Genomic DNA, 25,159 nt, shown 5'->3' with positions numbered 1-25,159 from the left:
GTTTTGGTTTTGGTTTTTGTCTGAATGTTCTACTAAACTGGAAGCTAAGCCAGTCACAGTGGGTCACACTTGTAATCTCAGCACTTTGAGAGGATCCCTTGAGGCCAGAAGTTCAAGACCAGTCTGGACAACATAGTGAGATTCCATCTTAACATAAATACACTGGGCTGGGCACAGTGGCTCACATCTGTAATCCCAGCACTTTGGGAGGCCAAGATGGGTGAATCACGAGGTCAGGAGTTCCAGACCAGCCTGACCAAGATGGTGAAAACCCGTCTTTAGTTACTAAAAATACAGAAAAATTAGCTGGATGGTGTGGTGGCTGCCTGTAATCCCAGCTACTCAGGAGGCTGAAGCAGAGAATTGCTTGAACCTGGGAGGTGAGCCGAGATTGCACCACTACACTCTAGCTTGGGAGACAGAGAGAGACTCTGTCTCAAACAAACAAACTGGAAGCTCTTTGAAACCAAAACCACGTATGTCTTCAGCTTTTGGTAGAGTCTTGCACAAAATAGGCATCTTTTTATTTATTTATTTTAAGGACGGGGTCTCCATGTTGCCCAGGCTGGAGTGCAGTGGCTATTCACAGGTGCGATTATACCGTAGGTGACTGCAGCCTCGAATTTCTGGGCTCAATCTATCCTCCTGCCTCAGCCTCCCAAATTCTTGGGACTACTATATACCCAAGAAAAGGCAAGAATGTGGCTTGAATGTTGGAAAAGCAGTTCATCTGGTGAAGACAGGAGAGGATTCTAGGTGAGGAACAGGTGTGTGCAAAGGCCTGAAGGCATCCTTAAGAAAAAGGTGTGGTTGGAGAACAGCGGTAGAGCCGGAGGGCGAGTGCGATTCCAAAGGGTCAGGTCCCTAACATGCTGGCCAGAGCAGGAAGGAGGCAACCTCCAAACTCCCGGGGAAAAAAAACCAGGGAGCCCACCGGCAGCGCCTCGCACCTCGCCCTGACCACAGCACGTGCGCCCGGCCCGCCTCGCACCCCGGCCCGGGAGGGGCCCCAGGGAACTCCCGGGGCGCTCGGGAAGGGACGCCTGGGGCGGGGCGCGCAGGCGCGCTGAGGCCGCGAGCCCCAAGGGGCGGGCGGGTGCGCGCGCTTCCTCGCGCACGCGCGCACGGAGGGGGCGACGGCCCGGGTGACGCTGCGGCGGCGGCGGCGGCGGCGGGCGGGCGGCGGCGCGTGAGGCGCGCGATCTCCGGTATCTTGGGAGCAGTGCCCCGGCCCCCGCCGCTCCCGCCGCCGCCATGTCGGGCCGGTCGGTCCGGGCGGAGACCCGCAGCCGGGCCAAGGACGACATCAAGAAGGTGATGGCGGCCATCGAGAAAGTGCGAAAATGGTGAGGGCCCCGAGCCTAGGGGCTGGCGGGGGTCGCGGATACAGGCTTTGAGGAGCGCGGGACTGGCGGCCCAGGTGGGAGCCGGCCGGCCGGCGCTGGGGGGAGGGGGGCGCGGGAGAAGGCGGGAGTGGGGTGCCTCTGGCGTCGGCGTGAGGTCAGAGGGCGCGCCGGCCGCGGCCAATCAGCGGGCTGCCCGGCTCGCGGGCCCGCCCACCTGCGGCTGCGGCCGCGCGCTGCCGGCTAGGGGATGCCGGCTTCCGGCCCGGGCTGGAGCTGCGGGGCCTACATCCCGCTCCCGGCCCAGCCGGGGTCCCGCCCTCCGCTTTTCCGGGACCGCGGCCCTGCCGGCGTTTCCAATATGCCCCTTGATAACAGCGAGTAGCCCTGGAGTGCTTTCAGCCCGCCCGGCTGAGCGCTCTGCGTAGTTGGTTGAGTTTCTGGGTCAGTCTACCTGTCAAAACGAGCGAGCCTGGTGTGGTCCCGAGGGAAACCGCTCCCTTCCCCAGTGCCCGGCTCCTGCGCCGCGAGCTTCCTAGGCATCTTTTCTTGCCGCCCGGACGGCTGTCAGGAGAGTCCTTTGCAAACTATGTACCAACCTCCCTCTCATTTCCCTGCTCCAGCTCTTGCTCGTTCCCCAGTCCCTTCATCGTTTGCACTGAGTGTTTTTATTTTTCCCACGTCCAAGTAGCAGAGTGGTCTTTTTTTCCCCCACATTTATTTTTATTTACTTATTTTTTAAGAGACGGGGTTTCGCTATGTTTCCCAGGCTGGAGTGCAGTGGCTGTTCACAGGTGAGATCCCACTACTGATCAGCACGGGAGTTTTGACCTGCTCCGTGTCCAACCTGGGCCGGTTCACCCCTCCTTAGGCAACGTAGTGGCCCCCCGCTCCCGGGAGGTCACCATATTGATGCTGAATTTAGTGCGGACACCCGATCGGCATAGCGCACTACAGCCCAGAACTCCTGGGCTCAAGCGATCCTCCCACCTCAGCCGAGCCAGTAGCTGGGACTGCAGGCACGCGCCACCGCGCCGAGCCAGAGTGGTCTTTTTAAAGTGCACATCCTTTTGGATCTACTACTAATGAGAAATAAATAAATAGAGTAAAGTGCACATTCTTACTTGGGAGGCTGTGATGGGAAGATTGCTGGAGCCCAGGATTTGGAGGCTGCAGTAAGCTATGATCGTGCCACAGCACTCCAGCCTGGGCGACGGAGTAAGACCCCATGACTGAAATTCAGTTCATGGAAGACGCTGACTGAGCACATTTTATATCCGGAACTCCAGTACACACTGTGTATCGGTGTGTATCAGAGTCATCACACTGAACTTTCACAGCTTTGGGAGGCCGAGGTGGGAGGATTGAAAGGTCAGGAGATCAAGACCATCCTGGCTAACACGGTAAAACCCCACCTCTACTAAAAATATAAAAAGTTAGCTGGGCATGGTGGCATGTGCCTGTAGTCCCAGCTGCTAGGGAGGCTGAGTGAGGCAGGAGAATTGCTTGAACCTGGGAGGCGGAGGTTGCAGTGAGCCAAGATCATGCCACTGCACTCCAGCCTGGGCGGTGGAGGAAGACTTCATCTCAAAAATAAACAAACTTTCACAGCCAACTTCGTCAGCCCTTTTGTCTAGCAAAGTACTACCAATAATTTTAAAACCCAGTTAAGGCCAGGTGAAGTGGCTCAGGCATGTAATCCCAGCACTCTGGGAGGCTGAGGCCAGTGGATTGCTTGAGGCCAGGAGTTCGAGACCAGCCTGGGTAACATAGTGAGACCCCGTCTCTACAAAAAATAAAAGTTCAAGTAGATGTTACCTCCCACCAGGAGACCTTTTATAACGCCTGCCACCCCTCACCCTTCACCCCCTTTAAGGTCATTGGGGCTGGGCATGGTGGCTCACAGATCACCTGAGGTCAGAGTTCAAGACCAGCCTGGCCAACATGGAGAAACCCCATCTCTACTAAAAATACGAAATTAGCCAGGCATGGTGGCACATGCCTGTAATCTCCAGCTACTCGGGAGCCTGAGGCGGGAGAATCGCTTGAACATGGGAAGCAAAGGTTGCAGTGAGCCGAGATCATGCCATTGCACTCCAGCCTGGGCAATAAGAGTGAAACTCCGTCTCAAAAAAAAAAGTCACTGGTACCCTGGACTTTATTCGTGTGTTTCTCTGTCCATTTCCCCACAAAAAGGAAGTTCCTTCTCTGTTTATGTCTGAGGGTTTCCTGTATTAGGAGTTTCAGTATAAATACTAGTTGAAATTATTCATGGTTTTCCTTCTCCACCTTTAATCCTCCGAGGTTTTGGTGAGACCTAAGAACAGCCACACCCTTTTCTTCTCCCCGTCTTTGACCCCTCGCCCCTAGCAGGCTAGGCTGAAGGACCATCCTCTGTCACCTGCAACTCTCTGCCAGCCTCCCTGTAACCTCTCTGCTTCTGCTCTTGCTCATTTCCCAATCCATTAATTCGCACTGAGTCATTTTATTTTTCTCTCTTCCAAGTAGCAGAGCGATCTTTTTTAAATGCACAGCCTTATTTAGGAGGCTGTGGTGGTAGGATCGCTAGAGGCCAGGAGTTAAGGCTGCAGTGAGCTATGATCATGCCACAGCACTCCAGCCTGGGCAGCAGAGTGAGACCCTATCTGTAAAAAATACATTAAAAATACAGGCCGGGTGCAGTGGCTCATGCCTGTAATCCTAGTACTTTGGGAGGCTGAGGCAGGGGGATCATGAGGTCAGGAGATCGAAACCATCCTGACCAACATCGTGAAACCCCGTCGCTACTAAAATACAAAAAAATTAGCCAGGCATGGTGGCATGCACCTGTAATCCCAGCTGCTCAGGAGGCTGAGACAGGAGAATTGTTTGAACCTGGGAGGCAGAGGTCGCAGTGAGCCAAGATCAAGCCACAGTACTCCAGCCTGGGCGACGAGCAAAACTCTGTCTCAAAAAAAAAAATTATATATATATGTATACACACACACAATATGCATCTTATTGTAGCAGCCCTAGAAAGATTTCAGTGGTCCCTTCTTGCTTTTAGGATAAATATTGAAAAAGGTCCTCCTTCCTGCCTCACCTGGCTGGCTCTTTCCCAGGATGCCCACTGTCTTTGCAGTGAAGTCACTCTGTTCTTCCTCCTGCCTGGCATACTTCGTCTCTCCTCTCCTCCCCCTTGCCGAGTTAACTCCCAGCTCAGCTCAAAAGTTGCTTCATTAGGTTGACCACTTGAGATTCCCAGTCTAGATTAAGTCCCCTTCATAGAACTTTCCACGGTTGTATTAGGTGGATCCGTAAGATATTTCCTGTATTTGACTTACTTACTTTTTTTTTTTTTGAGACGGAGTTTCGCTCTTGTTACCCAGGCTGGAGTGCAATGGCGCGATCTCAGCTCACCGCAACCTCCGCCTCCCGGGTTCAGGCAATTCTCCTGCCTCAGCCTCCTGAGTAGCTGGGATTACAGGCACATGCCACCGTGCCCAGCTAATTTTTTGTATTTTTAGTAGAGACGGGGTTTCACCATATTGACCAGGATGGTCTCAATCTCTCGACCTCGTGATCCACCCGCCTCGGCCTCCCAAAGTGCTGGAATTACAAGCTTGAGCCACCGCGCCCGGCCTGACTTATTTTTTTGAGACTGAGTCTTGTTCTGTCACCCAGGCTGAGTGCAGAGCTGCGATCTCCGCTCACTGCAACCTCCACTTCTGGGCTCAAGCAATTCTCCTGCCCTCAGCTTCCTGAGTAGCTGAGGTTACAAGTGTACACCACCACACCCAGCTAGTTTTTATATTTTGTAGATACTGGATTTCACCAAGTTGGCCAGGCTGGTCTTGAACTCCTGACTTCAAGTGGTCCTCCCGCCTCAGCCTCCCAAAGCGCTGGGATGACAAGTGTGAGCTACTGCCCCTGGCCTCCTGTATTTGACTAATTAACGTACAAAAATGGCAATTTGATATGGTTAAACCTAATGATTGACTAATTTTGAAGTGAGCTATTCATGTCTGTTTCCAGATATAAGACAGGATCTGTGAGGGCAGCGACGGTGGGACTCGTCCCCTGCATTGCCAGGGCCTCGCACAGCCTCTTGTATACTGACCGGTTGATTAAGTGAGGAAATGGAGTGGTCTCTTGAGGAATTAATTCTAGTTACTTTCTAAGACTTTAATTCATTCTTTCTGTTACGTCATGGTCTCTTTACAGTCCCAGTATGCCTTTTTTTGTTGTTTCTTTGAGACCCAGTCATGGTCTGTCACCCAGGCTGGAGTACAGTGGCCGGATCTTGACTCACTGCAGCCTCAGCCTCCGGGGTTCAAGTGATTCTTCTGCCTCTGCCTCCTAAGTAGACGGGACTACAGGCATGTGCCACCACACCTGGCTAATGTGTATTGATCTTCTGGGCTCAAGTGATCCATCCACCTCAGCCTCCCGAAGTGCTTGGATTATGGGCTCAAGCCACCGTGCCAGGCCCCATTATGGCATCATTAGCTGAACAGCATCCACAACTGCAACAACAGTTGCATTTTTTGTTTTTTGGTGGTTTTTTTTTTTTTTTTTTTTTTTCGCTTTTTTGTGACTTCATGTTTGGAATTGACTCTGAGAAGCTAGTTCAGATCTGTGATAACGCAGCTCCCTGCATTTGGCTCTTGCTTCTACTGATAGCAAGCACCTCTTAAGGCATCAGTGGCCCTTAAAATAAGCACATTTGTTCTCTGCCTGGAATGCTTAGGAAGTAACCTTCTTGGAATGAAGGAGAGGCGGGGGCGTGGTCCCTCACATCTGTAATCCCAGCACTTTGGGAGGCCGAGGCAAGAGAATCTCTTGAGTCTAGGCAAGACCAACCTGGGCAACATGGTGAAACTCTGTCCTTAATAAAAATATAAAAAATTAGCTAGGCATGGTGGTGCACACCTGTAGTCCCAGCTACTTGGGAGGTTGAGATGGGAGATTCACCTGAGCCTGGGATTTTGAGGCCATAGTGAGCTGTGATCAAACCACTGCACTCCAGCCTGGATGACAGAGTGAGACCTTATCTCAAAAAGAAAAAAAAAACCAGGTGCGGTGGCTCACGTCTGTAATCCTAGCACTTTGGGAGGCCGGGTTGGGTGGATCACCTGAGGTCAGGAGTTCGAGACCAGACTGACCAATGTGAAGAAACTCCATCTCTACGAAAAATACAAAATTAGCCAGGCATGTTGGTGCATGCCTGTAATCCTGGCTACTCAAGAGGCTGAGACAGGAGAATCGCTTGAACCCGGGGGGCGGAGGGTACGGGGAGCTGTGACTGGCGCCATTGCCCTCCAGCCTGGGAAACAAGAGTGAAACTCTGTCTCAAAAAAAAAAAAAAGAAGCTGGGCACAGTGGCTCAACGCCTGTAATCCCAGCACCTTGGGAGGCTGAGGTGGGCGGATCACCTGAGATCAGAAGTTCAAGACCAGCCTGACCAATATGGTGAAACCCCATTTTTTTTTTTTTTTTTTTTTGAGACGGAGTTTCGCTCTTGTTACCCAGGCTGGAGTGCAATGGCACGATCTCGGCTCACCGCAACCTCTGCCTCCTGGGTTCAGGCAATTCTCCTGCCTCAGCCTCCTGAGTAGCTGGGATTACAGGCACGCGCCACCATGCCCAGCTTAATTTTTTGTATTTTCAGTAGAGACGGGGTTTCACCATGTTGACCAGGATGGTCTCGATCTCTTGACCTCGTGATCCGCCCGCCTCGGCCTCCCAAAGTGCTGGGATTACAGGCTTGAGCCACCGCGCCCGGCTGAAACCCCGTATTTAAAAAATAATAATAATAATAATAAACCTAGAGTCTCCTTTGTTCTCTGTCCTCCACACATTTATTTGCAGACCCGGAAGCACATTGAAGGCACTCTTGTGGGCAAGCTGAGAACAGTGACATTCGAATCTGCTGTAGATGGTTGGGGGTCCTTAGTGATTTAGAGAGTGACCTTGGGCAAGACTTTTATATCTTTTATCCCTTTGCTTATTTTGTGAGTGTAGTGGACTGATAAACTCTGCCATTTTTACCCCTTTGGAATACAGCAAGAGACAAAAGGATTTCTACAAAGGATTGAACTTCAAAGTTGAAATTGAAAAATTTCTTCAGAATTTTCTCTTTCTTTACGCAGTCTTAATAACCCAGAAAGGGAACGGGTCCTAACATTTCACAGCCACCACGCCCTACCCCCAGCAGCAGGTGTCTGTCTCTCCTGGGATTGTTTTTCCCTTGGAGGGACCCTTAAACGGAGACAGGAGGCCTGGTGTGGTGACCGATGCCTGTAATCCAAGCGTTTTGGGAGGCCAAGGTGGGTAGATTGCTTGAGGCCAAGAGTTCAAGACCAGCATGGGCAGCAAAGAGAGACCCCATCTCTACAAAAAATAAAAAATTGGCTGGGTGTGGTGACGTGCACCTCTAGTCCCAGCTATTCAAGAGGCTGAGGTGGAAGGATTGCTTGAGCCCAGGAAGTCGAGGCTGCAGTGAATTACGATTGTGCCACTGCAGTCCAGCCGGGGAGGCAGAATGAGATCCTGTCTCAAAAAACAAACAAACAAAAATAGTAATGTAATTGAACTTGTACATTTGGAAAAGAGACAAGCACACAGAGTAACTCGTGCAAGTAAAAAGAAACATGGTGCTGTGTGTGTGTGCTACGTGTCCCACATCTTTTTATTTTTTGAGACAGACACTCTGTTGCCCAGGCTGCAGTGCAGTGGCATGATCTCAGTTCACTGCAACCTCTGCCTCCTGAGCTCAAGGAATCCTCCCACTTTAGCCTCCTGAGTAGCTGGGATTACAGGCACACATCACCACGCCCAGCTACTTTTCACCATGTTGGCCAGGCTGGTCTCAAACTCCTGGACTCAAGCAATCCACCTGCTTGGGTCTCCCGAAGTGCTGGGATTACAGGTGTGAGCCATTGCACCTGGCCTGTATTCTTTTTAGAGATGAGGTCTTGCTAAATTGCCCAGGCCATTTTCAAACTCCTAAGCTTGAGTGATCCTCCTGCCTCAGCCTCCCAAAGTGCTGGGATTACAGATGTGAGCTACCATACCCCACCAAGAGGAAGTTCAGAATGATTCCAGATTGAAGGAATGATCTGCTGAGAAGTAGAAAAGCACAGATGATAAACAGAAAACCATTGCTTTATTGATTCTAAGAAGTGTCTTTCTTTTAGGGAGAAAAAATGGGTGACTGTGGGTGACACGTCCCTGAGGATATTTAAGTGGGTTCCTGTGACAGACAGCAAGGAGGTAAGTGTGGAAGAAAATTATATCAAAAAGGTACCGTTTTCTTTATTTCTTTATTTAACTGCCTCTTCATTAAAGGAATTTATTTCCCTAGAATTGAGCAGAAGATACTTTAAGGCCCTCCAATTACTGGTCCATGCAAGGCCTCTCTTTATTATTTTCCTTCTTTATTCCTTTCCCTTAACCCAAGACTCTTTTCCAGGGCTTGACAAACTACAGCCCTGGTGTGTTCCTTGTGTTTGCCACTGTAGTTCTATTAGACTATAAGTGGTCAGGTGCAATGGCTCACGCCTGTGATCTCAGCACTTTGGGAGGCTGAGGCGGACAGATCACTTGAGGTCAGGAGTTCAAGAGCAGCCTGACCAAAATAGTGAAATCCTGTCTCTATTAAAAATACAAAAAATTAGCTGGGCATGGTGGCATGTGCCTGTAATCCCAGCTACTTGGGAGGCCGAGGCAGGAAGAATCATTTGAACCTGGAAGGCAGAGGTTGCAGTGAGCCGAGATTGTGCCACTGCACTCCAGCCTGGGCGACAGTGTAAGACTCCATCTCAGAAAAAAAGAACATGACTCATAACTATACCCACTGATTTTCTTTTTGTCTGTGCTGCTTTTGAATTATAATGGCAGATTGAATGGTTGCCATAAGGCCCATGAAACCTAAAATATTTATGAACCGGCCATTTAAGAAAAAGTTTGCTGATATCTGCTCTTATGCAATTAGCCCCCTCACTGTAGTGTGTGTATCATATGTATATATATCTTTCTGTCTGATTCTGATGTGGGCCTTTGTATTTGGGTACCTGCATTTTTTTTTTTTTTTTTTTTTTTTTTTTTTTTTGAGATGAAGTCTGTAATCCCAGCACTTTGGGAGGCCGAGATGGGTGGATCACAAGGTCAAGAGATCGAGACCATCCTGGTCAACATGGTGAAACCCCGTCTCTACTAAAAATACAAAAATTAGCTGGGCATGGTGGCGCGTGCCTGTAATCCCAGCTACTCGGGAGGCTGAGGCAGGAGAATTGCCTGAACCCAGGAGGCGGAGGTTGCGGTGAGCCGAGATCACGCCATTGCACTCCAGCCCGGGTAACCCTTCATGTATCTGTAAATATAAATAGAATTATTAATTTTGACTCATGCATTGCATTTTCTTATTCTTTTTCTTATATGTTCTTATAAAGTGGGTACCTTTGTCTACCAATGTTCTGGGTGATAAATACCCAGATTGTTTCTAGCTTTTTTTTTTTCCTAATGGTTTTTTAAAATTTCAAATATAAAGCATAGAAGTATATAAAACATAAATGTACAGAGTATGAATTGTTAGAACCACTCAGTGCAAAGCATAGCTTTGCCAAGACCCCAGCAGACCTCTCTGCAGTACTTCCCATTGTCTTCCTCCTGCCCCTCTAGAGATAATCACTCTCCTACTTCTGCTTTTCTTACTATTTCTCTAGTCATTCATAATGACTTTTTAAAATTATTTTTGAGATTTTTTTCCAGAGACAAAATCTCACTCTGTCACCCAGGCTGGAGTGCAGTAGTATCATCTCAGCTCACTGGAGTCTTGACCTCCCAGGCTCAAGCAATCCTCCCACCTCAGCCTTCTGAGTAGCTATGACCACAGGCACATGCCATCATGGCTGGTTATTTTTTTTTTCCTTTTTCTTTTTTTGTAAATATTGGAGCTTGCTGTATCAGCCTAAGCTGATAGGTTTCAAACTCCTGGGATCAAATGATCTTCCCACCTCAGCCTCCCAAAGTGCTGGGATTACAGGCATGAGCCACTGTGCCCACCCTTTTTCCCTTTTCTAGAGATGGGGGTGCCTTGTTGCCCAGGCTGGATTCGAACTTTTGGGCTCAAGCAATCTTGCCTCAGCCTCCCAAATAGCTGGCATTATAGGCATGTGCTGCCCCGCCAGCCTCTCAGATTTTTAGCGTTACGTAAACAGCATGATGAAGTATCTGTTTTCGTGTGTCTTGTTTCTCTTGCTCAGCATTGTGTTTGCAAAATGCATGTGTGTTGCCCTTCAAGCTATTCCTTCCTTTTCATTGCTCCCTGTGCTGTATTTTGCTACATATTCATCACAGGGCTATAGTGTAATTTATTTTTCTGGTTCTCCTGTAGATAGACATTGAGGTTGTTCCCAGTTAGGACTAATAGGAACAATGCCTCTGTGAACATTCTTGTTCAGAATCCAGGTCAACATGTACATGAGTTTTCCTAGGGTATATCCTTGAAAGGGGAGTGGCTGGGTCTTAGGGTATGTATGTTTTGACCTATACTAGCTGACGCTAACCTATTTTCTGAAATTTAGTTGTACCAATTTATATTCCCACCAGAAACAAGGGTTTTCATTGCTCTAAATCCTCATCAGCACCAGGTAGTGTTTAGATATCTTTACAGGTGTAAAGATATCTCAATGTGGCCGTAATTTAATGACTAATGTAATTACTAATGAGATTGGGCACCTAGTCCATGTTTATTAGTCTTTTGGGTTTCTTGTTTTAGGAAGTGCATGTTGAAGTCTTTTGCCCATTTGTCTATTTGATTAAGGTCTTTTTATTGTGATTTACAGGAATTCTCTGTGTTTTGGACATAAGTCCTTTCTTGATTACATGCTATTCATACCTTTTCCCATCTGTGGCTTGTCTTTGCACTCTCTTTAGGGTGTGTTGAATACCAGAAGTTGTTAATTGTTTTGTTTTCTTTTGAGGGGGTGTCAGTCTGTTGCCCAGGCTGGAATGCAGTGGTGCAATCACGGCTCACTGCAGCCTTGACCTCTAGGGCTTAAGACATTCTCCCACCTCAGCCTCCCAAGTAGCTGGGACCACAGGACCACAGGTGTGCACCACCACACCTGGCCTTTTTTTTTTTTTTGAGATGGAGTCTTGCTCTGTCTCGCAGGCTGGAGTGCAATGGCAGGATCTTGGCTCATCGCGACCTCTGCCTCTCGGGTTCAAGTCATTCTCCTGCCTCAGCCTTCCGAGTAACTAGTACTACAGGTGCTCACCACCATGGCCAGCTAATTTTTTTTTTTTTTTTTTTTTTTACACAGTCATCAGAATAAAGAATGAAGAAAATTTTTGTATTTTTAGTAGAGACAGGATTTCACCATATTGGCCAGGCTGATCTTGAACTCTTGACTTCGTAATCCACCTCGGCCTCCCAATTGCTGGAATTACAGGTGTGAGCCACTGAGCCTGGTCTGGCTAATTGTTTTTAGTTTTGTAGACAGAGGGGCTTGGTACGTTGCCCAGGATGATCTTGAACTTTTGGGCTCAAAGGATCTTTCTGCTTTGGTCTCCCAAAATACTGGGATTACAGGCATAAGCCATTGCACCCAGCCCCAAAATTGTAATGTAAATAAAGCAACCTTTTCTTTATAATTATTACTTTTTTTTTTTTTTTTAACAGTCCAGAGGTCTTTTATTTATTTATTTATTTTTAACACCTATTATGCCATGAATTCATAGGGAATAGGTTCCAGCAGCTCAGGCTCCTTCCCATTGGTTCTCACAAAGTGTGCTTCTCTGGGTGGAGCAGGCTGGCGCTTCAGTTGGACCCAGGTACCTTTCTCTTTGGCTTCTTTCTTTTTCTGATCATTTTCCTTCACACGTTTTAGGAAGCTATCTCGGCTCTTAGAGTGCTTGATGTGCTCAATACGCACATTAATTCTCTTGGCAAGAATCTTGCCCTTAACTTGTTTGTTTACAACAATGCCAACAGCATGCTGGGTAACACTGTAGACCCTTCCAGTGCCATGATAACATTTGTGGGGCATTCCTTTTTGAACAGTGCCCATTCCCTTAATGTCTACAATATCACCTTTCTTATAGATTCGCATATACGTGGCCAAAGGAACAACTCCATGTTTTCTAAAAGGCCTAGAGAACATGTATCGAGTGCCTCTCCTCTTTCCCTTTGTGTTCGTCATTTTGGCGAATTACTGGAAGATGGCGGTTCCGGCCGAAAAGCTATAATTAGTACTTTTAAGTGTCTTAAGTATCTTCCTTCTTTGAGACCACGAAGTTACTCTTCCATATGATTTTCTACAAGCTTATTTTTCTAGTCCCATTTAGAACACAACTGGAGTTTGTGTACATGTGTGAAGTAGGAGCTAATTTCACCCTTTTCTATGTGGCCCCGTATACATTTGTCCCAGGCACTCAGGAGGTTGATGTGGAAGGGTTGCAGTGAGCTAAGTGCTCAGGTGATCCTCCTGCCTCAGCCTCTCCCTCACCTCCAGGAGCTGGGACTACAGATACACTCCACCATGCATGGCTTGATATTTCCATTTCTTGCTTTTTTTTTGTTTTTGTTTTGTGGGGGGTTTTTTTTGTTGTTTTTTTTTTTTTTTTTTTTTTTGAGTCAGAGTTTCATTCTTGTTGCCCGGGCTGGAGTGCAATGGTGTGACAATCTCAGCTCACTGCAACTTCCGCCTCCCTGGTTCAGGTGATTCTCCTGTTTCAGCCTACAAGTAGCTGGGACCACAGGTGCCCACCACCATGCCTAGCTAATATTTGTTGTTGTTAGAGACTTGAGTTTCGCTGTGTCACCCAGACTGCAGTGCAGTGGCGCAATTTTGGCTCACTGCAGCCTCCGCCTCTTGGTTCAAGCGATTCTCCTGCCTTAGCCTCCCATACTACTGGGATCTGTTACAGGCATGCACCACCACGCCCGGCTAATTTTGTACTTTTAGTAGAGACAGGGTTTCTCCATGTTGGTCAGACTGGTCTCGAACTCCCAACCTCAGGTGATCTGCTGCCTCAGCCTCCCAAAGTGTTGGGATTATGGGTGTGAGCCACTGTGCCTGGCTGATATTTCCATTTCTAACCTTTCTGTTGATTAATTTTTTTTGAGAGTCGATTTTTTCTTTTCCTTTTTTTTTTTTTTTTTTTTTGAGACGGAGTCTCACTGTGTTCCCCAGGCTGAAGTGCAGTGGTACAGTCTCAGCTCACTGCAACCTCTGCCTCCTGGGTTCCAGTGATTTTCCTGTCTCAGCCTCCTGAGTAGCTGAACAGGCACCTGCCATCACGCCCAGCTAATTTTTGTATTTTTAACAGAGACAGGGCTTCACCATGTTGGCCAGGTTGGTTTTGAACTCCTGACTTCATGATCCACCCTCCTCGGTCTCCCAAAGTGCTGGGATTACAGGTGTGAGCCACTGCACCTGGTCATGAGACAGTCTTGTTCTGTCGCCCATACTGGAGTGCAGTGGCGCAATCTCAGCTCACTGCAACCTTCACCCTCTAGGTTCAAGTGATTTTCTTGCCTCAGCCTCCTGAGATTACAGGCACACACCACCATGCCCAATTAATTTTTGTATATGTAGTAGAGATGTGGTTTGACCATGTTAGCCAGGCTGGTCTCAAGCTCCTGACCTCAAATGATCCCGCCCATCTTGGCCTCCCAAAGTGCTGGGATTACAGGTGTGAGCCATCACGCCTGGTCATCGATTTATAATTTGACTGGTGTGTCTTTTGATTCTCTTTTGCTCTGTTTCACATTTTTTGCTTATTGTGCATGTTAAGATTAGGTTTAGCTGTGAGTGACAGAAAACTGAAAATAGCAATGGTTTAAGAAAGTCATGTATTTTATTCGTTTTCTTAGAGGAAATCCAGGTGTGGTATGGTGGTTCAGCTCTGACAGTGTCTAGCAATCCAGGTTTCTTCTACCTTTCTGCTCCTTTTCTTTTCTTAACTTTTGAGAGAGTAACGGCTATATTCATTTTTAACATTTTTTTATTTTTTATTTTTTTGAGATGGAGTTTCACTGTTGTTGGCCAGGCTGGAGTACAGTGGCGTGATCTCAGCTCACCGCAACCTCCACCTCCCGGGTCCAAGTGATTCTCCTGCCTCAGCCTCCTGAGTAGCTGGGATTACAGGCACGCGCCACCATGCCCAGCTAATTTTTTGTATTTTTAGTAGAGACGGGGTTTCACCATGTTGACCAGGATGGTCTCGATCTCTTGACCTCGTGATCCACCCGCCTCGGCCTCCCAAAGTGCTGGGATTACAGGCTTGAGCCACTGCGCCCGGCCAAGCAGTTACATTTTTCATAACAAATTGCCTCAATTGCTTCTTCCTCAAAACAACTTTTTTTTTTTTTTTTTTTTTTTTTTGACACTTTGTCACCCAGGCTGGAATGCTGTGGCACAATCTCATCTTACTGCAACCTCCACCTTAGGTTGAAATGATCTCCATCTTTTTTTTTTTGGAGACAGAGTCTCACTGTCACCCTGGCTGGAGTGCAGTGGCAAGATCTTGGCTCACTTCAACCTCCGCTTCCCAAGTTCAAGCAATTCTCCCTGCCTCAGCCTCCTGAGTAGCTGGTATTATAGACGCATGCCTCCACGCCCAGCTAATTTTTGTATTTTTTGGTAGAGATGAGGTTTCACCGTATGGGCCAGGCTGATCTTGAACTCCTGACCTTGTGATCCGCTGGCCTTAGTCTCCCACACAGTGCTTAGATTACAGGTGTGAGCCACCGTACCGGGCCTGAACTGATAAATTTGAGGCTACTGAGATTTAAACTTTTGGCTTTTGAGATGCTCTCATTTGCATATGCTTGGATTTACTCTGGGCTTTTTTTTTTTTTTTTTTTTTTTTGGAGATAGGGCCAAACTCTGTTGCCCAGGCTTGAGTGCACAATCGTGGCTCACTGCAGCATTGAACTCTCAGGCTCAAGTCCTCCCACCTCAGCCTTCTCAGTAGCTGGGACGACCAGCATGTGCCACTGTATGTGGCTAATTTTTTATTTTTTGTAGAGATAGGGGCTTACTATCTTACCCAGTCTGGTCTCAAACTCCTGGGCTCAAGTGATCCTCCCGCCTTGGCCTCCCCAGGTGCTAGGAGTACAGGTGTGAGCCACTATACCTGGCCCTTGAGTTTATTGTTGCAAGCTGGCGGTTACCTGCCCACTGTCCCACTGTGATTGCCCTGCACTTATAACCTACATCCTTCTTGAAAAAAAGTTATAAGTAAAGATAGACATGGAGTGATCATTTGATCATTTTAGTTTTTGGTATTTTTTTGTTGTTGGAGAGGGGGCAGTTTTTTTTTTTTTTTTTGAGACGGAGTTTCGCTCTTGTTACCCAGGCTGGAGTGCAATGGCGCCATCTCGGCTCACCGCAACCTCCGCCTCCTGGGTTCAAGCAATTCTCCTGCCTCAGCCTCCTGAGTAGCTGGGATTATAGGCACGTGCCACCATGCCCAGCTAATTTTTTGTATCTTTAGTAGAGACGGGGTTTCACCATGTTGACCAGGATGGTCTTGATCTCTTGACCTCGTGATCCACCCGCCTCGGCCTCCCAAAGTGCTGGGATTACAGGCTTGAGCCACCGCGCCCGGCTGTTTTTGTTTTTTTTTTTTTTGAGATGGAGTTTCGCCCTTGTTACCCAGGCTGGAGTGCAATGGCACGATCTTGGCTCACCGCAACCTCCGCCTCCTGGGTTCAAGCAATTCTCCTGCCTCAGCCTCCTGAGTAGCTGGGATTACAGGCACGTGCCACCATGTCCAGCTTGTTTTATATTTTTAGTAGAGACGGGGTTTCACCATGTTGACCAGGATGGTCTCGATCTCTCGACCTCATGATCCACCCGCCTCGGCCTCCCAAAGTGCTTGGATTACAGGCTTGAGCCACTGCGCCCAGCCCCGTTTTTGTTTTTGAGACGGAGTTTCTCTCTTTTGCCCAGGCTGTTATGAAGTGGCGTGATCTCAGCTCACTGCAACCTCCACCCGCTGGGTTCAAGCAGTTCTCCTGTCTCAGCCTTTAGAGTAGCTGGCATTACAGGCTCACGCCACCACACCTGGCTAATTTTTGAATTTTTATTTATTTATTTATTTATTTATTTAGAGATGGAGCCTCTGTCACCCAGACTGGAGTACAGTAGTGCCACGTTGGTTCACTGCAACCTCTACCTCCCGGGTTCAAGCAATTCTCCTGCCTCAGTCTCCCAAGTAGCTGGGATTATAGGCATGTGCCATCATACCCAGCTGATTTTTATATTTGTGGTAGAGATGGGATTTCACCCTGTTGGCCAGGCTGGTCTCGAACTCCTGATTTCAGGTGATGCATCTGCCTCGGCCTCCCAAAGTTCTGGGATTACAGGCGTCAGCCACAGTGCCTGGCTGGGGTGATTGTTTTGAATGAATGAGGATGATGGATCAGGAATAGAGCTAACCCAGGCCCATTTGTCTCATCACTGTCCGCATTACATGAAGTTCCTTCTCTCACTTTTTTCCCCAGTCTGCTACTGAAACAGGAATCTTTCTCAAATGAGTGCTCTGTATTTCTTGCCCATTTGTATAGAGAAGGGTTGCCTGAAGCAGTTTGATCAGAGCAGAAGAGGGATACCATGGGATGTTCTAGTCAAGGTGTATGTGTCTGCCTGCTGCTTATGACTCATGACATTCTTGCTAGAAGGGTTCATTTTCCTGAGTCTTGAGGAGAAACGCCTTGTCCAGGATTCTGCTCTCCCTTGAGTCCTTGGATTCTCATGCTGCTGTCGTTCTTCCTGTTCAGTCCTAATCCAGACCTCTGTGGTCTGCACATAGCACCCTCCTCCCTCTCTGTGAGTCTCCTGCTTGGCTCTGTCATATTCCTTTTTTTTTCCTTTTCTAGAAAGAAAAGTCAAAATCGAACAGTTCAGCAGCCCGAGAACCTAATGGCTTTCCCTCTGATGCCTCAGCCAATTCCTCTCTCCTCCTTGAATTTCAGGGTGAGTTGCATCTCTGTATCTTCCTTGCAGGAGAACAAAAACTTGGATGAATGCATTAATAAGAAGAATTGGCCAGGTGGGGTGACTCACACCTGTAATCCCAGCAGTGGGGAGTCCAAGGCAGGCAGATCACCTGAGGTTAGGAGTTTGAGACCAGCCTGGCCAACATGGTGAAACCCAGTATCTACTAAAAATACAAAAAATTAGCCAAGCATGGTGGCACGCACCTGTAATCCCAGCTACTCGGGGGGGCCGAGACAGCAGAATCACTTGAACCCAGGAGGCGGAGGTTGAGGTGAGCCAAGATCGCACCACTGCACTCCAGCCTGGGCAACTGAGACTCTGTCTCAAAAACAAAAATTCTGTGTTTCATTTCAGTGCCTGATGTTCTGCTGGTATTTTGCTAGGCACTTGACTTAAACTTTTTCATTTAAACTTCACTATAACCGTGCAAGATAGGTAATGGTATCCTCATTTTCCAGTTAAGGAAACTGAGGCTCAGAGAGTTGGAAGTTATGTGTCTGAAGTTACTTAACTTGTAAGTGACAGACTCCGTGTCAGGTCCTGGTTGTCCAAATCAGAAGCTTTTTGTTAGATTGTACTTTATTTTTTGTAGAGACAGAGTCTGGCTATGTTGACCAGGCTGGTTTTGAACTCCTGGTCTCAAGCAGTCCTCCGGCCTTGGCCTCCCAAGGTACAGGAATGAGCCACTGCAGCCGCCCTAGACTATGTTTAATGATAGTGGCTTAGAGTAGGCTACCCAAAGGCGAAGCTTCTGCCTCTCCACTGTTATGACAAGTTCTGCCTGCTAAGCCAATCCCACCTTGTCGGCACCGTAGTCATAATACTGGCTTTTACACCTACCTGCTAGGTGCTATCTAGGAAGCACTTTTACTTTACTTTCTCATTTTTATCCATATATCAATCCATGGTATGAACCAGGCAGTTATTATCCCTATTTAAGGAAGCTGGTGCGCAGGGAGGAACAGTGTTTGCCTAAGCTCAAAAATGACAGTTTTGTTCGTTTTGTAACAAAATGCTACTTCCATTTTAGTGTGGGTATTAAGGGTCTTTGTAGGAGTAAATACTAGAGTAAGTTTATGACTTCTCTTCAAAACCAGATTGGAGCTAACCCTGCGTGTCATTATCCCTTCCCCACCTCCCAGGCCCCACCAAGGTCAGCCACGTGCTGTTGGAAAGGACACCAATGTGTGTGTGTTCAGTAATCAGAAAGCTCTGGGAGACACATGAGGCTCTCCATTTCCTCGGTCTGGCCACCATCTCCTCCTTTTCATTTAGTAAACACTTAATGAACTCCTACTGTATGCAGGTACTGTGCGTTGCACTGGGGAGTCAAGGACAAGGGAGCCACAGAGTCTGTCCATACAGAGGCTCATGGGAGGATGCACGTGTGCAAAGTGATAAACGCAGGTGTGCGCAGGCTCTCATGGGAGCACAAGAGAGGACGGTCATTTCCACCCACGCAAGCCAGGAGTCCGCCGAGGGAGTGATGTGGGAGCTGTGTTGGGAGATCTGGGCTTTCCAGGCCAAGAGAAAGCAGGCTAGCCAAGGAACAGCTGGGCAGAAGCACCCATACATGACGAAGCTGTTGGGTTAGGGTCCAGCCTGCCTGGAGCTGAGGATGCTTATGGGAGAACAGCAGGCAGTGAGACCAGAGATCAGAAAGGACTGTCTGTGTTGCCATAAGGTCATGTCGTGCCTATCCTAAGAAGTACTGCGTATGGCATTTCTCCCTTAGGCAGCAGGGGAGCATCGAAGGGTTTAGAAAGGTCCCTCTGGCAGTGGCGTGCATTTCAGTTTAAGGGACCCGAGACTGGAGGCAGGCCAGTCAGTTAGGTGGCTGTGGCAGGAGGCCAGGCTGAAGATGATGAGGCTTGAGCTAAAGCAGTAGGACGGGAAGGAGTGAATGCAAGTGATACCAGAGCAGGAGCAGAAAACAGTTTGGTGACCGGCTGCTGGAGGTGAGGCAGAGGAAGGCATTGTTGACTCTTACTTTGTGTTTTGGGTTTTTTTGGTTTTTGGTTTTTGGTTTTTTTTTGAGACAGAGTCTCATTCTTTGCCCACGGTGGAGTGCAGTGGCACGATCTCGGCTCACTACAACCTCCACCTCCCAGGTTAAAGTGATTCTCCTCCCTCAGCCCACATAGTAGCTGGGATTACAGGCATGCACCACCATGCCCGGCTAATTTTTGTATTTTAAGTAAAGATGGGTTTTCGCCATGTTGGCCAGGCTGGTCTCAAACTCCTGACTTCAGGCGATCCACCTGCCTCGGCCTCCCAAAGTGCTGTGAGCTACCGCGCCCAGCCTTTTTTGGTTTTGTTTTTGAGAAGGAGTTTCGCTCTCGTTACCCAGGCTAGAGTGTAATGATGCGATCTTGGCTCACCGCAACCTCCGCCTCCCAGGTTCAAGCGATTCTCCTGCCTCAGCCTCCTGAGTAGCTGGGAGCTGGGATTACAGGTATGTGCCACCACACCCATCTGATTTTTGTATTAGTAGAGACGGGTTTCTCCATGTTGGTCAGGCTGGTCTTGAACTCCCAACCTCAGGTGATCCACCTGCCTCAGCCTCCCAACCAAAGTGCTAGGATTACAGGTGTGAGCCACTGCATCGGCCTGGTGACTCTTTTTTTTTTGAGACGGAGTTTCGCTCTCGTTACCCAGGCTGGAGTGCAATGGCACGATCTGCTCACCGCAACCTCCGCCTCCTGGGTTCAGGCAATTCTCCTGCCTCAGCCTCCTGAGTAGCTGGGATTACAGGCACGCGTCACCATGCCCAGCTGATTTTTTGTATTTTTAGTAGAAACGGGGTTTCACCATGTTGACCAGGATGGTCTCGATCTCTCGACCTCGTGATCCACCCGCCTCAGACTCCCAAAGTGCTGGGATTACAGGCTTGAGCCACCGTGCCCGGCCTGGTGACTCTTAAGTGTTGAACTTAGGTGGTGACTTTAAGCCTTCAGGCAGAACTCCTAGGTGTTAATCCATCAGTCCTTGGAGCACTCAGGTAGCTGAAGCCTGAGCTCACCACCTTCAGATACCACCAGCGTCCTTCAGATGCCCCAGGGTGCCTCACAAATGTCATTTTCTACACATCTTGTGATGTGAGAAGGATTGGGAACTACTGAGCAGAGACACAGCTACACCCCTCCCTTCCATACGTTGCAGTTGGTGGCTAATAAAGAAGTGTTTAATACGCATCGCCTGACCTTCATGAAGTGCAATATTGCAGAAACGTAAAGATTCTGGCTGCCTCTGGTGTTCAGAATATATGTCGTGTAGGCTGGGCACAATGATTATTATACTCACTTGTATCCTTGGCTGCCTAAAGCGATGCCAGGTCCGTGGCTCTGTCCAGAGTTCCTCTTGAGGAAAGTGGCCACTCTCAGCTGCTGCCTTTCTTCTGTTTGGTTTTCAGATGAAAACAGCAACCAGAGTTCCGTGTCTGACGTCTACCAGCTCAAGGTGGACAGCAGCACCAACTCAAGCCCCAGCCCCCAGCAGAGTGAGTCCCTGAGCCCAGCACACACGTCCGACTTCCGCACGGATGATTCCCAGCCCCCCACCCTGGGTCAGGAGATCCTGGAGGGTGAGTCACGATTGGCCCCGGATGAGTGTCCTAGCAGGGCCTTGCTTCCTGCTCTTGTTGCTTCTCATCTTCAGAGTAACAGGTTCAAGACAATGCCTTAGAGCCAGGCGGCATCGAGCCATTTCTCAACAGCTTGGGATATTTTGAGGAATGATTCTATTTTACCCTTTCACAGAGTGAAGGGAGAAAACAAGCATTAGAGTTGAGTGCCAGGCTCTGTGAAAAGAACTTGAGTATCTGATGCCGGGTGTAATTCTCTCAAAAGGCTGCGAGGTAGCAGCTATTGTCTTCCTTTACAGATGAAGGAAAATGGAGGTTCAAGGCTTAGAAAGGTGAAATCAGGCCAGGGGTGGTGGCTCACACTTGTAATCCCAGCACTTTGGGAGGCCGAGGTGGGTGGGTCACTTGAAGCCAGGAGTTCGAGACCAGCCTGGCCAACATGGCAAAACCCCATCTCTACTAAAAATACAAAAAATTTAGCCAGGCATGGTGGCGTATGCCTGTAATCCCAGCTACTGTGGAGGCTAAGGCAGAAGAATCGCTTGAACATGAGAGACAGAGGTTGCAGTGAGCTGAGATCAGACCAGTGCACTCCAACCTGGGCAACAGAGTGAGACTCTGTCTCAAAAAAAAGTTAAATTGCGCCGGGCGCGGTGGCTCAAGCCTGTAATCCCAGCACTTTGGGAGGCCGAGGCGGGTGGATCACGAGGTCAAGAGATCGAGACCATCCTGGTCAACATGGTGAAACCCCGTCTCTACTCAAAATACAAAAAATTAGCTGGGCATGGTGGCGCGTGCCTGTAATCCCAGCTACTCAGGAGGCTGAGGCAGGAGAATTGCCTGAACCCAGGAGGCGGAGATTGTGGTGAGCCGAGATTGCGCCATTGCACTCCAGCCTGGGTAACGAGCAAAAACTCGGTCTCAAAAAAAAAAAAAAAAAAAAAAAAAAAAAAAAAAAAAGTTAAATTGCTTATCTAAGATGACATAGCTAGTCTAGTAACTGTTGGAATGAATGTCACTTTAAGTCCTTCTAACTTCAGTTCATGCTGTCTGCATTACATCCTGCTAAATTTTTTCCCCTTTCCTTTTTTTTTTTTTAAAAAAAAAAAAAAAGACAAAAGGTCTTACTCTGTTGCCCAGGCTAGAATGCAGTGGCTGAGTCCTAGCTCACTGCAGTCTTGAACTTTTGGGATCAAGTGATCCTCTTGCCTCAGACTCATAGGCTTGTGCCACCATGCCTGGGTATCTTTTAATTTTTTGTAGAAATGGGGTCTCACTCTGTTGCCCAGGCTGGTCTTGAACTCCTGGGCTCAAGCGATCCTCCCACCTCGGCCTCCAGAGTCGCTGGAGCTACTCTGGCGTGAGCAACCACGCGTAACCCAGGTGTCTTGTTACGATATGGATAAGTAGATGTATCTCAGGTCCTTGTTAGCTTCCCCTGTGCCGGGACCTTTTCACAGCCGACTGTAAAATGGAACCTGTTTCTCCATGGGAAGTGCCAGTCGTGGTCAATATGGATCGTGTTCTTGCTGTTCGGCACGCGCTGTTCTTAGCGCCTGTGTTTCTTACGTCATCGAGTCGTCACAGCAGCTCTCGGAAAGCTGGGAGATTGAGTTAGAGTCTTGACGTTTGGGCTGGAGGATGACAGGGTGAGCTGCTTGGTTGGTTCCGGATGTCTCCAGCCCAGCAGAAACGGCCCTCTGCAGTCCAGCCATATTTTGCCCTTCCACCGTTCCTGGCTGTGGCCTGGTGCAGCCGGGCCCTGAGTGAATGTTCGCCTCCCAGGCGAGTGTCCTCTCCTCCCTGCCAAGCCGCCCCGCACCGCTCCAGGGAAGCGTCCCAGGTCCAGGCCTTAGGGGGGCTCTGCCCTCAGGCTGACCCTGCTGCCTTTTCAGAGCCTTCCCTGCCCTCCTCGGAAGTTGCTGATGAACCTCCCACCCTCACCAAGGAAGAACCAGTTCCACTAGAGACACAGGTAAGCAGTCATTCGGGGCTTTCCAGTTTTTTGGTTTTTTTTTTTTTTTTTTTTTTTTTTTAAAGACGGGGTTTCACCGTGTTGGTCAGGCTGGTCTTGAACTCCCGACCTCAGGTGATCCCCCCGCCTTGGCCTCCAAAGTGCTTGGATTATAGGCGTGAGCACCATGCCCGGCCGAGTTTTTTGGTTTTTTCTTTGTTTGTTTAAGACGGGGTCTCCCTGTTGCCCAGGCTGGAGTGCAGTGGCATGATATTGGCTCACTGCAACCTCCACCTCCCGGCTTCAAGTGATTCTCCTGCCTCAGCCTCCCGAATAGCTGGAATTACAGGTGCCTGCAACCACACCCGGCTAATTTTTGTATTTTTAGTAGAGATGGGGTTTCACCGTGTTTGCCAGGCTGGTCTCCTGAGCTCAAGTGATCTGCCTGCCTCAGCCTCTCAAAGTGCTGGGATTACAGGCATGAGCCACTGTACCCAGCCAGGTTTCCCAGGAAAAACAGGAAAGACTGTGGATATGGGACTGGATCTGCGGCACTGGAAACTGGAGTCCCAGGAATGTAGGCAGGGGAGGAAGTTGGATCATTTGTGAGAAGGAGCAGGATGGGCATCCTATTACAATTTAGGGGGGTGGTAAGGCTCTGGTTGGGAGGGGTGGCCCTGTCATTATTCCATGCTCTGCCTGCTCCTAGGTCGCTGAAGAGGACGAAGACTCAGGTGCCCCACCCCTGAAGCGCTTCTGTGTGGACCAACCCACAGTGCCGCAGACAGCGTCAGAGAGCTAGCACTGTCCCAGCCCTCCGCCTCCTGGCCCCGCCTCTATTTATTGCATTCTGGTTCTGGCTGCGCTGTGTTGCTGGGGGAGGGGCAAGCACTGGGGTCGAGAGCCTGCACACATGAGCCTTCCGGGCTGGAAGGCCGGCATAGGACTTGGGGCTGCCGCACCATCGTCCCGTCCCTCGCACCTGTGTCTACTTGCTCCCGAGAAGAGGAGTGCTCATGTCTTTTTTGCACCCCAAGTTGGCTGGAGCGTTGGCCACCCCAAGATTCATCTGTCACCTCCAGGCAGCAGTCTCTGCTCCAGAACGTCTGGACCGAGCTGCTGGCAGCTTCCATGAGAAGAGAGATGTGGAAGGCGCCCTCCAGAAGAGAGAGTGCCTAGGGTTACTTGAACTTGAATGAAGACTGTAGACTCCCGGACTTTCCCCTGGGGCTGGGGGCCCTGCAGGCTGCTGCTGGAGGAGGACTGTGTAGCGACGTTGGAGGGGAGGGAAGGGCTTCTCTCCACACAAGGGCAGAGGCTGTCTAGATTCTTGCTGTCCTGTCCTGGCAATGCCACCCATGCCTGAGGTGGGCCTGCCTCTCATGGGCACCCTAGCTGCTGACAGTCCTTTGTGCCCACCGCCCCGGTCCCCTGCCCTCAGCACACATGTCCGCACACATGCAGCTTTCTTCGTTCTCACCTGTACTGTCGTTCCGGCATCCCTGCCTTCTGCCACAAACCGCCCCAGCAAGAATTGGAGGTTCTGACGACAGTGCCTGTCCCCCACAGTACTCCTTCAGCTCGGTTTCTAGAAAGCTCCCTTTTCTTTGAAATCTGCATGTTGAATTGAACTTTGTGATTTTATTTTTTGTTTCAAAAAAGTTTAAGAAAATGGAAATGGGCAACAGTGAGTGAAGACATATTTTAGCACTGAATAGAATATTTTTAAAATTAAACTATTTGAAATACGTCCTGTTGGTATCTGAGTGCTTCCTTCTTAAAGGTTGGGGGCGGGGTGAGGGGTGGTTGAGCGCTTGTGGGGTCACTGTGGGCTGGGCCTACCCATCCTTTGACTCCCACAGCATGGGCTTCATCACAGTGATTTCCTGCCTCCCTTTGAAGCTGTCACATAGTTCAAATTATACTTTTCATTGGGTGCTCATACCTCTTATCCCAGCACTTTGGGAGGCCGAGGCCGAAGGATCACTTGAGGCTAGGAGTTTTGAGACCAGCCTGGGCAACATAGCAAGACCCTGTCTCTATCTAAACTATATATATATATATATATTTTTTTTTTTTTTTTTTTTTTTTTTTTTTTAGGTGGAGTTTTGCTCTTGTTACCCAGGCTGGAGTGCAATGGCGCGATCTCGGCTCACTGCAGCCTCCTCCTCCCGGGTTCAAGGAATTCTCCTGTCTCAGCCTCCTGAGTAGCTGGGATTACAGTCACGCGCCACCATGCCCAGCTAATGTTTTGTATTTTTAGTAGAGACGGAGTTTCGCCATG

At 49.0% G+C, this 25,159-nt stretch overlaps 1 protein-coding gene across 3 annotated transcripts; it reads left to right on the top strand.

Annotated features, from left to right (window-relative positions):
* Positions 1-1,094: 1,094 nt before the first annotated feature.
* On the top strand, positions 1,095-24,626 carry BCL7B (BAF chromatin remodeling complex subunit BCL7B). 3 transcript variants are annotated; one of them, XM_074390662.1, is made up of 6 exons: positions 1,097-1,346; positions 8,522-8,597; positions 17,218-17,314; positions 20,751-20,921; positions 22,817-22,896; positions 23,585-24,626. In XM_074390662.1, exons 1-6 carry the CDS (start codon positions 1,255-1,257, stop codon positions 23,675-23,677), a joined length of 609 nt encoding a protein of 202 aa, XP_074246763.1. In that variant the 5' UTR covers positions 1,097-1,254; the 3' UTR covers positions 23,678-24,626. The 3 variants fall into 3 exon arrangements, with proteins under 3 accessions (XP_074246764.1, XP_074246763.1, XP_074246765.1); XM_074390664.1 differs by lacking the exon at positions 1,097-1,346 and adding an exon at positions 6,777-6,952; XM_074390663.1 differs by lacking the exon at positions 20,751-20,921 and having other exon boundaries at positions 1,095-1,346.
* Positions 24,627-25,159: the final 533 nt, after the last annotated feature.

The sequence above is a fragment of the Saimiri boliviensis genome, chromosome 20 (genome assembly GCF_048565385.1).
Source record: "Saimiri boliviensis isolate mSaiBol1 chromosome 20, mSaiBol1.pri, whole genome shotgun sequence".
Taxonomy (NCBI): domain Eukaryota; kingdom Metazoa; phylum Chordata; class Mammalia; order Primates; family Cebidae; genus Saimiri; species Saimiri boliviensis.
This window is presented reverse-complemented; position numbering and strand designations above follow the sequence as displayed.

Excerpts from the sequence above, each read along its gene's own strand:
- BCL7B (XM_074390664.1), top strand. The coding sequence starts at position 6,792 with ATGGTGAAACCCCATTTTTTTTTTTTTTTTTTTTTGAGACGGAGTTTC. Across the intron at positions 8,598-17,217 it reads CTGTGACAGACAGCAAGGAG|AAAGAAAAGTCAAAATCGAA; the intron begins GTAAGTGTGGAA and ends TTCCTTTTCTAG. Across the intron at positions 17,315-20,750 it reads TCTCCTCCTTGAATTTCAGG|ATGAAAACAGCAACCAGAGT; the intron begins GTGAGTTGCATC and ends TTTGGTTTTCAG.